The following is a 15,927-nucleotide window of genomic DNA, read 5'->3' on the forward strand; positions in this document are numbered from 1 at the left end:
AAGACGTCTGTTGCTTTCTTTATGCGTATTTCTTTCAAACTCAGAACTAATCTTTTCCTACTATTGGCTTCGCATTCATGTCTGGGACTTTTCTTCTATTTCAAGAAAACATATTATGTACATAAAATTTTGCATACAAATAATACATATTTCCCAGATACTGTCTATTTTTTTTGTAAAATTCATGTTTAAGATTATTAATGGCACTGTAATTTGAAACAGATTAATCTGAGAAGGAAATCATTATTGATGTAGAGGGCTGGTTCCAAGGCATCCAACTTACTGCTTCAGTTTTATTATCTCTCTGAAATCTGGACATTTATTTGTCTCTTTTTCAATCTGAATATCTCAAGCATTCCCATACTCAACCCAAAAAAGCCCACATACAGTTCCAAGTGTCCCTGGGGTTGTGATAGTAAAGTTTCAGCTGCTGTCAATATGGTGTCGCAGAAATAAGGAAGCAAATATCCTAGAAGCTACAGAATTCCTTACCTATATGTAAACTTCCTCTGCAGAACACCTATTGAAACTAGCTCCTATCAAGACATCAGCTTAGAGTAAGAATTACAGAATCATAGAATTCTGTGAACAGGAATGCCTACAGCTCAGCAAAGTAGCTCAGAGCCTAGTCCAGTCTGACCTTGAATATTTCCAAGCCCTAGCATCCACCACACCTCTGGGCAACTTGTTCCAGTACTTCCCTACCCTTATTGTGGAAAAAAAAAAAAAAAAAAAAATCAATCTAAATCTCCCCTATTTTGAAGCCATTTCCCTTGTCCCATCACAACAGCAGAGCCTGCTATGGAGATGGAGTCTCCTCCATTCTTAGATCCTCCTGTTTAAACACTGAAAGGCTGCTACCAGGTCTCTCTGGATCCTTCTCTTCTCTAGGCTGAACAGCCCTGGCTCTCTCAGCCTTTTCCCATCCCTTTTCTCTAAGGGATGTGTTCCATCCCTTCGATTATTTCTGTGGCTCTCCCCTGGATGTGCTCCAACAGGTCTACATCTGTCCTATGCTGAGGACGCATCAGGACACAGTACTCCAGTTGAGGTCTTACCAGTGCAAAGTAGAAGAGCATGATCACCTCTGTGCTGACCTCACCTCTTCTGATACAGCCCAGGATAGCCCGAGGTCCTTTCTCGTAGTGCTATTCTCTATCCTCACATCCCCAGCTTTTTTTTTTACTTTTTATTCAAAGCTCATGGGGTAAAATAGTGAGCGGATTTCACTGTTGCTTTATCTTACAGATTACACAAAGCAAGAAAATCATGAGTACTTGGTGAAATTACAGTTGTCTTCTCTTTTCTTCTTTTACTTTTTCTTCTTACTGCATGCCAGCTCAAGAAGACATTTCCCTACAATGCTGTCACTGATTTCTTTGTCAAAATGGTATCTTCACAGGAATTTTGTTTGTTAGTTTTCTTGAATAGCCTCCCATAGACCTTTTTTTCCATGCAAACATCCAGTTATCTTACTATCCACACAAAATTTCAGAGTGTACATCAGCATGCAGCAATGACCTCCATAGCTCAGCAACTCACTGCATGAAGAATAATCTCCTTTGCTCTCCTTTGTTATGGGATACTTTTACATGATGTTTCCTAGTTCTTACAGTAAAAAATACTTTTGTATACATCACCCCCTTGTCACTGATGGCTTTACAGATACAGACATATCTTGCTTAAGTTCTGATGCTCTTTTTTGGTTTGTTTGTTTAAATGGCTAGATCAGTACTGCAAACAACAATCAAGTTAATAGCCTCCATAGATATATACAGCAGTGTAAAAATGCGCTCTATTTTTTTTTCTCTATTCCTTTCCTATTATTTTTCAGCACATATGACTGATACTAGACTTTACCATTTCCACAAAATCTCCAATGTCAGTAATTATTCCTAGGTAATTAACCCAAAGTTACATTTTCAAAAGTACAGATTCTGACTTAAGATATATCAGATATATCCCTGCTTAGATAAAATCCCAATTTACCATATTTAGTTTAATTAGCCATTTTATTGTCACTCTATCAGTTTTTCAGATTTGCTCCTACATGAAATAACTAAGTTTAACCAACAAATCTACTTATGTAAAAAATATATACGTTCTTGTACCTGGTTATGGGTAAACAGGGCTGCCTACACCTGTAAAGAGGTGCAGGTAGTCCTTGACCATGATTGCACTATTGATCTTGCTGTACTGTGTAAATTGGCTATTTAATCTGCCCATTGCTTTTTATTTTTCATTCAACAATCTGTTTGTTCAAGGACTCTTCCTCTTACGAATCTACTTGTGAGGGATTGTGACAAATGTCTTCTGGAAATCAGAGCTGGATATACCACTGCTCAGCAATGGTGAGACCATATGTGAAGCACTTTGCTCAGTATGGAGTTCACCAGTACAAAAGAGATGGGACTACTGGAAAGAGTCCAGAAAAAAGCCACAACAATGAATGGAGCACCTCTTCTGTGAGGAAAGGGTGAGAAAACTGGGACTTTTCAGCCTAATGAAGATAAATCTCCTAAATGTGTACAAATATCTGAAGGCAGGGTGCAAAAAAGTTGGAGATAGGCTCTCTTTAGTGTGCCCAATGAGAGGACAAAAGTCAGTGGGCATGAACTGAAACACTTAAGAATCCCTCTGAACAGCAGGAGACACTTCTTTTTTGCAGTGAGGATGATCAAATACTGGCATGGGTTGCTGAAGAATGTTGTGGCATCTTCCTCCTTGGAAAAAGATATTCAAAAGCTGCTGAATTCTCAGATGTTTGTGGTCCTGTCTGAGAAGCAGTGTTGAACCAGATGATCCCCAATGGTCTCTTTCAATCTCAGTCATTTTGATTCTACAATACCAACCAAATGTTCTGGATAATATATTTGCATAGCAAGTGGAGTTCTTTCAAAGAGCCTCAGTAGGTTTCAGAGGCAAAACATTTTCTTCCCAGTCAAATTTACAGAAAAGAATTTTGGAGCCTACTGTTCTTAGAAGACCTAGAAAAATGTTATGAAATACCCATGATAACACATTTTAAAAAGCAAATTCTTCGTATGTTGATAAATTCCTAAATAATTCCATTAGTTTTGCAACATTGCCAAATTAATTAGTAACACAAGAAATTTAATGTTCTCCCCCCACACACATATTATGCTACTGCATTTTAAAATGCTCTGATAAAAACACTAATGAAAATCAACCCCTATGTCATATTATACCATAACTCATTAAACAGATTAGAAAATAAAACACTTTTAAATTTGGCAGTTGGCATCCCTTTTTTCTTCTTTTTCTCAGTTTTTATTACAGATTATATATACAGACTTGGGACAATTTAAAATGATCTAAGTTTCCCTTGCATCAGTTCCAGAGTACTAAGTGAGCAATTCTCAAGAGGAAGCCTGAAATGAACATCTGCAAACTGTTACAAAAATAGCTTTTACCAGAAAGATCTCTGAGAAACTTACTTTAAAATATATGTGTATTTTGAATAAGCAGTGGTTTTGCTACCTGAGAGAAAAGAAGGCTGAACAGCTTCTCCCAAGAGGCCTGAGAAATTCTCCTTCAGGCACTTGTTGTTACTTAGAGTTGTCAATGACTAGCAGTTTCTCAATTCTATACCCGTTTATAACCTCCTGTGATACCTCCCTTAAGAAAATTTTATGAATGTGCAACTTCTATTACCTTTTTCTCTCTATGACAGGCAGAATCACTGGACAGTCCCTTTCCAAGTCTGTCACAAAGGAAGACAAAATGACTAGGCTTGTGTACGAAAATACACTTCATTTAAAACTTCCTCCTGGAGCATGCTTTTACACATCAACAAATCTGGCTGTTAATCAATAGCTCTCAGTCTAGGCTGTTGACAAACACAAGACTACCCTTTGAAGACAGACACCAAAATCAAAAGGTGTGTCTTGGTTCAAGCCAAGTTCCATGACAGGGGAGGAAGGGTTCCACACCTTGGGAAAAGGGGAAGGGGGAAAAGAAAAAGGTAAGGAGGTAAGCCTAGATGGGGGAAGTAAAAAAAAAAAAAAAAGCAGCAACGAGCTAGGGAAAAAAAAAGATTTATTAATTACAATAGTACAACAAGAGATAATGCAATACAATACAATATAATGAGAATTGAAGATAATAAAATAAATAAAATGAGAGAGTGACTGAAACTGAAGGCCTTACTCTAACGCTGTAGACGAGTCGGCCAGGGAACACACACAGAGCCAAGACGAGCAAAAAGGAGGGACAGTCTCCTGACTCCCAGTCAGTTTTATCTTTCCCTCTGAAAGGAAAATGGAAACGGAATAATGAAGTCTTCTGGGAGCTGTAGTTCATTCTTCTCTTCTGAGACTACGTTGCAGGAACTATCAACAATCCACAGCACTGCAGCTTTCATTCTTTAACTCCAGTGCACTACATGATGTTATGATGTGGAATATCAAATACAAATCATAAAACCATGACAGGAGTCATTTTGTATTGCTTTATATGAATGCAAAATCACCAGCTCCCCTGAGAAAAATCAAAATAATCTTGATCATAAGTTTGAGTTCACAACCAACATCAGCCAAACCCACCAAATTTCATGCAGCAAAAATGTTTTTATTTCCACAATTACTACTAGGTAAAAGATGTGTGAAGGCATGAAAATCATGTATGCAAGGAGCTAATTCTGCTACCATTCAACTAAAAATATCAGAACACATGACCAATTTTAGTCACTGAAGTGTTCATTTCAACTTCACAAAATTACTGTTACATCACAGGAGTTTAGCCAGATTTATGCCCTCCTTCCTTCTTGCACAAAAATTCTCTGAAAAAACAGTGAACAGAAATGCAATATTTTGCCTCTCACTATAGTGTTTAATCTATGAGCCAAGTTTCCAACTCAAAGGATTCAGCAATATCCTTTGAAAACATTACCTGTATTCAACAGATCAGATTCTCCCATGTTCTTACCAGATTTTGTAAGAAAGACAGGAATATTAAACAGAGAAGTAGGACTGAATAAGCAATTGTACAAAGACCATCCAAAGATTCCCTGCTTCTGTCACATCTGTAGAACATAGATCACATGAATCATAGTGACTGTACTATGAGAGTGGTTATGAATAATTTTCCACATAAATCAAGAGAATGAGGTCTAAATTATTAGTATAGCAGGAATTACAAATCTGTATAGAAATAAAAAATAAGAGCAAATATTTGGTAAAAATTATTCTGAATTTTTATTTCCTTTATTTATTCAGACTAAGCAATACAACTGACGAAGATTTGTAGAAAAAAAATATTGTCATTAATAAAGATGAAGAAATTTGTGTAGAACCTAAGGACTACTTTATTTATAATCCTCTGTATCTTACTAATTGCACATTTTAAGCAAGATGTAAACATTTGAGACTGTTATAAAGTGATTGACAGTAAGTCAATCTTAATTAGTGGAGAGCTTGAATGTTTCTCACTAATGATTCATTAGGCAAATAATACAGTATGTTTGCAATGGAGAATCCTAGAGAAACATTCAATTTCCAACCATCAACTTTCTTTTTTTTTGTGTGTGTAATGCAAACATATAATAAACACATTGCATTTTTTCAATTTACTCAAAAGTATTCAAATCTATCTCTCTAAATTTAGTTCTCGTCACTTTACCAAGCATTTGTAATGCAGAGCTATGAAATTCCTAAAAGTTGTTATTGAAAAGTAGGGATTTCTAAAGACCATAAAACTGTTATACTTAACAATTTCTATTAAAAGGAATTTAAAAAAAAAAGGTAGCATTTGTATTGGTCTCACTCTAAGTATTCATGGTATACATTCCAAGGATGAAACTGCATTAGTGTTCCAAATTAGTGATCTATAAAGGGAGGAGAAAGGAAAAGGGAAAGGAAAAGGGAAAGGAAAAGGGAAAGGAAAAGGAAAGAGGAAAGGAAAGTTTTCCTTAACAAGATACTTTTCTTTCGATAAATGTCACTGAAAAATAAAGGTCAAAATTTCAAAAGTAAGTTATGAGGGTTTTGCCTGAAATAGTTAAATCTTTTCCTGCAGGTTCAATTTCTTTTGCGTCTGTTTCTATATTAGAGTATTTTCTGCACAAATTTGAAGTATTTTTATGCTCTAAACCTGGATAAACCTATTTAAAGCACTGCAAATGTTAACATGGAGTGAAAGGTGATCATTTGATGGCAACAACTTCATGAACATTGGAAAGGAAAGCAAGTTTAAAAGTAATGTTCAGATTCTTTAAGAAAACAGTTTTAAAAAAATTCTTCATGAAAAATTGAACATAAGCAAAGTCCGTAGAAGCGTATCCAAACTACTACAAAGTTTAACAGCAACCAGATCACATCTGTCTCAAAAGTGTCAATGAAGCTGTTACTCATTTGAGGATAATTTTCTGTTCCCAAAGGGAGTTCAAACCAGAAAGATATGAAGTAATCACAAAGAAGAAAATGTTTAAAAAGCAATAACCAGATAGTTCTACTACCTCCACAATTAAGTTAGAAATTTCAAGCTCGTTTTCGCTTGAGATACGCAGTTTACACGTTTACCAGTCAAGGCATAGAAAATATTCTAGAAAATAGGTTTTTACCTTCCTTGCAGTATGTATTCTGTTCTGTAATTGGATAGTGAACATGCAGAGATTTTTGAGATTTATCACTCTTTGCGTAAAATAACAAGTGGATAAAAGAGGATGCTAAATATATAGCCTTAAATGTCTGAACACAACCGGAGATACCTGCCATTCTTAAGAATACTCCAGCAACCAAACTATCTGTCTTTTGTTCTGTGGTACAGAATGCAGTAGAACTGTCTTCCCAGTAAACTAATATTTCATTGTTAGGTCCAAAATAACTTATTTTCAAAGGATTTACCTGTCATAAAGAAACTATTTAATAGAGAAACTATTTAATTGCTCAGCTTTGTTACTTCAACAATAATCTGAGAAATTGCAACTCTACAGCAAATTGCATTACTGTTTAATTTCCCATTTCATAGATGAGCAACTGTCACTGGGGAAGCTGCACCTCACTCCAGATGAATTAGTGAAACATGTGAAAATATATCCCTGCCTTCCACTTTCAGAGGACTGCTTTGTTGAGGAACCTAACAGACAAAACAAAATAGTTCTTCAGCTTGCTCTCTTTTAAATGTTAAAAGGAGATGTGCAAGTGAATGATGAATGATGAGAATAGTTTCTATAAATCAGTATAGTACTTCAAATAACAGCTCAAAGATCCTGATCTGTTTCACAGAGGCAGCATAAAGAATAGATAAGTGTGTGCATCCAGCATGATTCAGCATCTTCCCTTTTGGAGGTCCACTAGAAAATTATGTTATAAAAATTTGTTCCTCCAGCTGTTGGAAAGCACTGTTTTAAAATATTCCTCCCTCTGTTACCAAAGTGTAAAGACACCACAAATATATTTAACAATATTTCATTTATTTTTCTCTGACACCAAAGCTTGATGTAGAAATTGTTTGTAATTCACTCATGATACCAGGTGTGAAACTCAAAGCCAACTCAGAATAGCCACAACATTCTGCCATCAACTAGTAGTAACCTTTATGTCTTGTAGAAGATAATTTCAGCTGAAGGATAAAGGCTTTAATCTAAGTTCCCCTAGAGCAACACATAACTTTTTCTAATTGCTAAAAAGGGAAAAGATCTAAAGGTAATAATAAGGGAAAGCAGTATGACCCATCACATGAACAGAACAGGCAGATGGAGGTAGTCTGTATAGAGTAATTGCCCTCAGATGACAAACATTCCTTATCTGTTCTGATCGGAAGTCACTGAAGCTAAAAGAATTCACAAGGGATATGTAAAACTATGGACAATATTCAATATTTATGAGTTTATTTATGAGTCTGAAATTAAATGAGGATCCTCTAGTGTTCATCTTGAAAACAATGTGGTAATCAGTTCACTTTTCTCCTCATTTCTCTTTGCCCTGGAGAAAGCTTTTTGTATCCAGCTGCAAAGTACTAAAAACATGAGTATCAATATAGATATGTTAATTTTTTTTTACAGCTTGCCTAGCATACATTAGTACAAGGTATTTTTCCAGATGGGGATCAAGAAACAAACAAACAAACAAACAAACAAAAAAATCCAACAACTAAGCAAGCAAGCAAATAAACAAACTACAGCACATAAACAAAAAGCCAAAACCCAAGAGATACTATAGCAAAAGTGCATGTGAATAGTTTTGGTTTACCTTTCAGAACCTGGATAGAAATTAGAGCAGAGCTTTACTCCCACTCAGAATACTCACTCAACAAAAGAGGTTTACAACAGCCAAACAATCTGCTTAACAGCAACAAGCCAAGTTATAAAAGATGAGTTTTTTACATGACAGCCAAGCATTTCAGTAAAACAGCTTTTAAAAAAGAGTACATGTTGGAGAGGGGATTCCAAAGTATGTTTTCTCTACTAGCCTACATAAATTTAAAAGTAGTAAGGGAGTTTTAATTAAATTTGTTAACATACATTTCTGAAAGTTTTTTGTTTTTTTTTTTGTTTTTTTTCATTTTAAGTATATAACAGAGGAAATGAATTTGGGGTTTCTCACCTTCCTGAATTTATGACAGAAATAAAGACACATATTGTCTATGTAAAATGACCAGGCAAGAATACATACAAATATCCTATACCAGAAGGATAATTACAGCACATGGGAAGAGTTTTCCCTTTTTTTTTGAGCAAATTACAACAGAAGATCAACTGTAAAGTAGTAATCAGAAACAACTGATACTCTTAAAATGAGTCCCGGTAGCTAATTAATACATATATAACTGACAGGCTCTCTAGTGGTATTGAAACAATGGAAACAATGATTGGTCTTTGAGGATTTAGCCTAGAAGTTCTCCTGTAATACTTCCATTACAAACTTCCCTTTAAAATATTCTCTGCCCCATGTCAGACATTAGCCCTGTAAATGAATTGAAAAAAAGTCCTTCTTGCAAAGAAGTTTGGTATTTCTCTTGCCTAGACAAACACTATACTGTGTGGTTGATAACGTTCATTTTGACAACTCTACTGAGGTAAGGAACAGATATCTGATAATTACTCTTTACTGTCATTTTCCTTGAAAAGACAGAAAGAAAATAGACATTTTCCCTTCTCTGAAATTCTGAGAGAAAACAATTTGCTGTGGATAAATAATGACATTGTAGGTGACTCCACTGCATAAATATTTCTGAAGGCAACACCAGATACACAAAACCCTTACTGCTGGCAGTTAAGTGTAGAGATTGACTTTGAAATTCAATAACTCCAAATTCAATAACTGTAGTGAGCCGGGGGTCGGCCTCTTCTCTCATGTCATTAATGATAGGACCAGAGGGAATGGTTTCAAGCTATGGCAGGGGAGATTCAGGCTGGACATTAGGAAGTATTACTTTTCAGAAAGGGTGGTCAGGCACTGGAATGGATGCCCAGGGAGGTGGTGGAGTCACTGACCCTGGGGGTGTTCAAGGAAAGGCTGGATGTTGTGTTGAGGGACATGGTTTAGTGGGAACTATTGGTAATAGGTGAATGGTTGGACTGGATGATCTTTTAGGTCTTTTCCAACCTTGGTGATTCTATGATTCTATGATTCTATGTTTTTAACTTGCAAAGACAATGATAAAAAGTAGCATTTTTAATAACTGACTCTAGGCATATCACCAGTGAAGGTTATAAAGACATTTGAACAATACACTTTAAAATGGCTGACAAGAATCATTTTGGAGAAGAACTTTTTCACTGAACTTAAAATTTCAACTATTTTCAGCTCCAAGAAATAGATCTTCAGGTAAGGTAAAATGCTAGTAGTGCATCTCTCTACCCTTCAATTATACATAGGTGAACTATCAGCCTTATCTGTTCTTCTACATTTTTCTTCCATAGTCACTTTTCACAGTTACACTTTTAAAAATTTCTTTAGCACTGTTGAAACCACTCAGGATCCACACTATAATCAGAAGTTTATGAGAAAGAGGTGGCAATAGAGGCATTCTCTGCATGCACATGATGGAGCCTGGAGGTCCTCACAAACCAAGGAGATCAGTGTTCCTGCCCTGTCTTTTATGTTTTCCAGTTCCAGCAGCAGGCACATGCTATCTTTTTTAATGACTGTGAATAAAATTGCAAGTGAATAATCAGCTCTGAAAGAGCCGTGTAAGTAGCTCAAATGTCAGACAGAGATTTACAAGCAGGTCTGCAGACACTGTGCAAAATCCTAATCTTGGTATTTAGCTCCTAAAGAAGCTTTCCAGGGTGGAATGTGCAGGCAGAATAGAAGAGAGATTTAGAATATTAAGAGATTCAGAGAGCTGAAATTATTGGGTAGAGCACTGAGATATCTTTTTTTCTTTTTTTCTCTCCCCTCCCTTTCTGCCAAGAATGCATAAGCTTTGCTAACACTGGGATTATTCAATTTTGACAATTTTTTCATCAGTTTAATGTAGTGCGGAGCCTGCAAGCCAAATCCTTTCATGTAGGTTTCACACTATGTTTAATTATTTTTGACAAAGAAATGCAAGTGTGAAGCTTGCTTCCCTTTTTTTTTTTTTTTTTTTTTTTTGAGAAATAAGAGCAAGACAAACAAAAACAATTTGAAAAAAGATACACTGTAATCCTCAAAATTAAAGGAATAACTAAAGTTAAACTAAACTCACAAACTTTCAACACAACAGAGATTTTCAATTAGGAAACTCACATGGGACTGGTGGAGTAATTTGTTAGAAACTTTAGACTGGCAGTTACATCTGTGGTTTTCCCTGCTGGAACTATTCTTGCAAAAAATTTATGAGATATGAACATTCTTCCTCCCCTTAATCATAAAATCAATGCACCAAAATTACCACAGATCAACAGAAAAAACCTGTTCAGGGATTTTTCTGGGTTGTAGTTTGCGGATTGATATTTTGTTTTGGGAGTTTTGGCAGAGGGAAGTTGCTGTTATTTTTGTTTCTAATTTTGAATATCTTCAAAATATAAGGCATGATCAACTCTTGTAAATTGTAACGTTTCAGCTAGGTGAGTTTTCTCCTCAGTGATTTTCTAGACTTTTCAGAAGCAGGTGTTGTGCACACTCTGAGATTATAATTTTAGAATACTTGCACAAGGCTCAGTCAGGCAAAACCAGTATTGCTATAGGAAATGTTTTCTGTTTATAATTATGCTAATTTAAAATTCATCTGTCAGGAAAGGAGACATTTGCCTGCAGGGTGGTTTTTCGTGTTTTGGTTTTTTTTTCCCCTCAATAGAAAATCACTTTTTTTTTTTTTTTCCCAAATAGAGAACTTGTGTTGATTTCAATGAAATTGTCTAGTAATGGTGTGCCTCCACCACAGCCAAAGCAGTTACTTCGTGGAAAGCAAGTATAAGCTATTTTGTTCTCAGATACTTCCTTGATCAGAAAGAGTATCCTCATATTTAACAGACCTCCTAAGATTTATTGTTATGAATCCATAAGTATAATCTTTATATACGTAACTTCTTGTGGTACAATTTGAAGAAATGTGTCCTTCCTTTCCTTCTAGTTTAATATCCACTGCTATCATTTGATGATTCTCTGAGACTACAAAAGACATTAACCAAGCCTTCCTTATTCATACCATTCGTAATTTCATCGTCATCAGCCTTTCAGATGAATGATCTGAGGTGAGATATAACCAACTCTGACCCCACGTCAAAAAAAAAAGGTAGCCATTCCATCTGCTAGTAGCTGATCAGTGCTAATAATACATCTTTACTTATACTACAGTCGGTCATTTTGCTATTTCTGTACACGTCACTTGACAGTTCTATTGCACAGTATTCATTTCTCTTCAGGAAGATAAAAACAATAATTGTAACGATGAAACCACAATCTTTCTTAAGGCAGGATTCAGTATCACAAAACAATTTATGTGAACAGCATACCCCAAAAGGCATGCTTCTACCACCGTCACAGATGTTCTACTCCTCATGCTATTTCTTCTGCATCCATGCTGTAAATCAGACTAATGTAGGCTTAGGAAATTTTCTGCTCCTCCCAAGGTGGTTTTCTTTTCTTTTTCTTTTTTTTTTCCCCATCTCTTTTCCTTACTTACTCTGTCTTACTTCTTGTAACTGTTAGAAAAAAAAAAAGCCAAAAATGATAAGAGCTACCTTGAGTTGCTCCATTTTTTTCCTCTATGTGTATTTGGCTTCATGTAAAATTTTCCCACTAATTGTCTCAGAAAAAACACTTTGGGAAAGCCAGTCTTCTCTTGAATGAAACGCTGTGAAGCATTAAGGTATGCATACACCTCAAGTACAGAGTACTAAATAACTGCTCAGTTTTATGAACATCACAGCTCTCAATTGGGTAAACAAATAGGAGAAGTCAAACCCAATGATGAAGAAAGCCAGTCACCCTTCTCAGAGGTTCTCTTTCAAATTATGCCTTTCTGACTTGGCTGAAAAAGATAGTCAGAATGAAGATAATGAGCTTCATTTCTGAAAATATTTTCTGCTACACTCTCTGACATCTCCATTTATGAAATGATATATATCTCCAGTTGCATTTTATGAGAGATATAATATTTTGATATTTTGAACTAACTCTGTTTTTCGGTCATTTTCAAAAGTGAGGAAATGCCTAGTGTATTTCAGATGAACATATTTCACCACAAGAGATATTTTCTGTATTGTTCCATATGCCTACCGAACAAAATCTATCAGCAGTGTATGGCCACAGTTTAACAGACATTCTTTATGCAAATATTATTACTTTAAAATCATTTTTCACATTGAACAATGCAAAAAAAAAAATAAATAAATAAACTAGCATATTCTCTCCTCCCCTCCACCCCCCAAATTAAAAAGAAAAAAAAGAAAAAAAAAAAACAGAAAAAAACAATAAAATAAAGAGATTTTCACAGGTATATATAAGCTTGCACAATAGTTTTTTTGACAGCCAGAATGGTGAGGCAGAACAAAGACATAGGGCAACCTCTAAAAGAATACTTTACAACTGTTGAGGAAATTAAAGCGCAAGCAGCTTGCAAGCTGTGACTACAGATATCTTTGTAGTGTGTTCATCACTTTGGAAAAACATAGTTACAGTGGGAGAACACAAGAAGAACATAATGAATGTAACAGGAGCACTTACAGATAATTTCCAGTGGCTTCTGCCAGTTCCAAGAAAACAGAATTTAAGTTATGTGCTGGTACGCCTAACTCTTCATTTCCTCATCAAGCATTTGCTGAACTCATTATCGTGGAAGATCATAGGGCATTAGCCCATAGCCTTTAACATTTTCAGTTATGCAAAGCTGCAATCAAATTTACAGTTATTAAATACAAAAAATGTAATTTTTCATCATGAATCAAATGTCTTTTCAGAGTAATTTTTTGCTGGGTAGAGAACAATGTTTCAAGATACAAAAGGCAAAACTGCACTGGAGAGGTGAATGCTTGTATATAGCTTTCATGAAGAAGTGTTTTAAATCCAATTTTTCTAGACAAGGTATCAGAGAAGACATACAGAGGTAGCAAAACATAAGAAATGCATCAGAAAAAGGGATATGTAAGCAAGTGACTATGAGATATTGATGTCCAATTCTTGTCTAAGCATTTATGTAAGAGTCACATTGTATACAGGCATGAAGAAAATTTTCCAGTGTTTTCCACTGTGCCTATACCACTCAAAATGATTATGCCTGTGGTCATTATCATTCAGTGGCAGATCTCTTTTGAGAGTAGTCTATCACTTCACACATAACTTTTTTGCATTTTCATTTTATTTAGAAAAATCTTTTCATATGAATATCAATTTTATTTCCTCTTACGAATGTTAAATTCAGTATCAATTTTTTTTTAAATTTAAACAGATTTTGATGGTCTTATCATTCCTAAAGAAAAGACTTATCCTTTGGTGATATTTCATTATGTAAGAAAGGAATTGAAGACAGTGAGCGTCATCTTGTCTTCTTACTTATTTAGAGAAGAACGCTCATCATCCAGCCACAGAGGATGAATACTGTTTTCCATAGTGAGAAAAATACTTGGCCAACAAATAGTTCTCTAGACTCAATAAGAATTATATGCCCTCTGAGACTTTAATTCCTTTGATTTCTCTGTGCTAGATGTAGTTCATGTAGCAATTCTGAAAACAAGATTCTCTCACTTTGGACTTCATAAAAATGCTTTTAATATGCTTCTGGGAAAAAAAAAAAAAAAACAAACCAACAACCATGATTAAGTTACACATGCATAACAGCTAGAAAACACACAGACATAGATGTTAGTGGGCATTTTGGCAGGATTTGGGGCTGACTAATGAAACAATAGGGATAAGTCTTCATTTTTTGTACTTATTTTAGACAAAAAAAAAAAAACAAAAAACAAACAAACAAACAAAAAAACCAAACATTTGTAGTTACTAAATTTGGTGAGGTATTTTTCCTTGAAAATGTAAGATGATTTGTCCAGTGCATTTCTTTCTAAAAATAGGATGTAGACTCTTTTATTTCATAGGTACATTGGACAGGTATTAGAACTGCTCAGATCTTATTGCACAACAATGCAAAAAAATTGTCTTGGAGTCCAGGGGCATCAAAACAAAATTACTTCCTCTGCTTGCTGGTCTGAAAGGTGTGTCATTTAAACCTTCTTTAAAGTAGTTTTTGCTTTTGGTTTCAATCTATATCCTACTGTAATAGAACACAGAATTGTGCAGAGCACAAAAAATGCTCTTGTTATAATGGAATGAGATAGGCAGAAAAACAGTGGCAATTATACATTCCAAGATGATCCATTGGTAGGATTTAGGAAAGTAATACTTTCCTCAGAATGGCAGTCAAAAGAAGCTCTACCAGCACTCTCCTTTGAGAAGTCTTCTTGTTGCTGTCATTATTCTGGGATTTCCCAGTTCTTCTATGTAGTCTTGGTGACTACATTCATCATTTCCATTGTTATCAAAGTGACACTAGTAAGACAGATACTGTTACTATTACAGTACCCAATTCAAGTTCTTTTCCCATTATAAATATGTGTCTTCCTATTATAAACATTTATTGTATTATTTCTCTCTCTCGCTCTCTCTTTCTCTCTCCCTCTTTCTCTTGTCTCTAAGACAACAAAGAATTCATGTGAGAAAAAAATCTCTGATTTTAGTGCATGGATTATATTTTTTCCCAGAATAGAGCTGGAGCAAATCACTAGAATATACATGTGCAAAGTGATATTTGTCTCTTAAAGTACCTAGTTAGGACTTACCAAAAATGCCCATTGAAATTTCAAAGATAAAAATATTTTAGAGAAAAGCTTTTCAGAATATGCTTTCTTGCTTTTTTTTTTAAATCATCTTCAGTTTGGCTCACACCCCTACATAATCAGGTAAGAGTTTTCCTTTTGCTTTTCAAAAAGTAAGATCTGGCCTCCAGGTCTTTCTTTTATCCAGATCATATAATTAGAATTGGCTAGCCACACTTCACTTTAGCCATTTTTCAACATCTATCTCATCTGCTGATGTATGATGCATGCACTTTCACAAAAAATCACATATGAAAAAACTGTTTTCTACAAGAACTTCTTCTGCAACTACTCAGAGGAGAATTTTACATCAAATAAGTGAGTAGAAATCTGACTGCTGTCTTTGAAGAAAGTAGTTTAAAATAAACTGTGTATGTTTATGCCACATATTGCCACTAACAATCAAGGCAAGAAATATTTCTTTAGCAGTATGATTCGACATCAACAGCTCTCATTTTTCTACAGTGGACTTTCACATATATACAAATATACATCCCAGAAGGGTCCCTGAAAGGCCTGTCGTAGAAAAGCCATCTCAATCTTACCTGTGACTCTAAGCAGTGTGAAAAGGTTAAAACTAACGATTAATTTTCTGCAAAATTTAACAGCTTTACTATTCATTTCAGAATTATTCAGACACAGTAAATATGGACTGACAGTAATTCCAC

At 35.1% G+C, this 15,927-nt stretch overlaps 1 protein-coding gene across 1 annotated transcript in view; it reads right to left on the minus strand.

Annotated features, from left to right (window-relative positions):
* Positions 1 to 5,237, minus strand: part of ADAMTSL1 (ADAMTS like 1) — a 352,419-nt gene extending 347,182 nt beyond the window's left edge. Inside the window, exon 1 of the mRNA XM_052701099.1 lies at positions 4,171 to 5,237. Coding sequence (XP_052557059.1) covers positions 4,171 to 4,323 — 153 coding nt within the window. The 5' untranslated portion in view covers positions 4,324 to 5,237. The remainder of the gene's footprint in view (positions 1 to 4,170) is intronic.
* Between the last annotated feature and the right edge of the window lie 10,690 nt (positions 5,238 to 15,927).

Source organism: Tympanuchus pallidicinctus, unplaced genomic scaffold, assembly GCF_026119805.1.
Source record: "Tympanuchus pallidicinctus isolate F22 unplaced genomic scaffold, pur_lepc_1.0 scaffold4, whole genome shotgun sequence".
In the NCBI taxonomy this organism is placed as follows: Eukaryota; Metazoa; Chordata; class Aves; order Galliformes; family Phasianidae; genus Tympanuchus; species Tympanuchus pallidicinctus.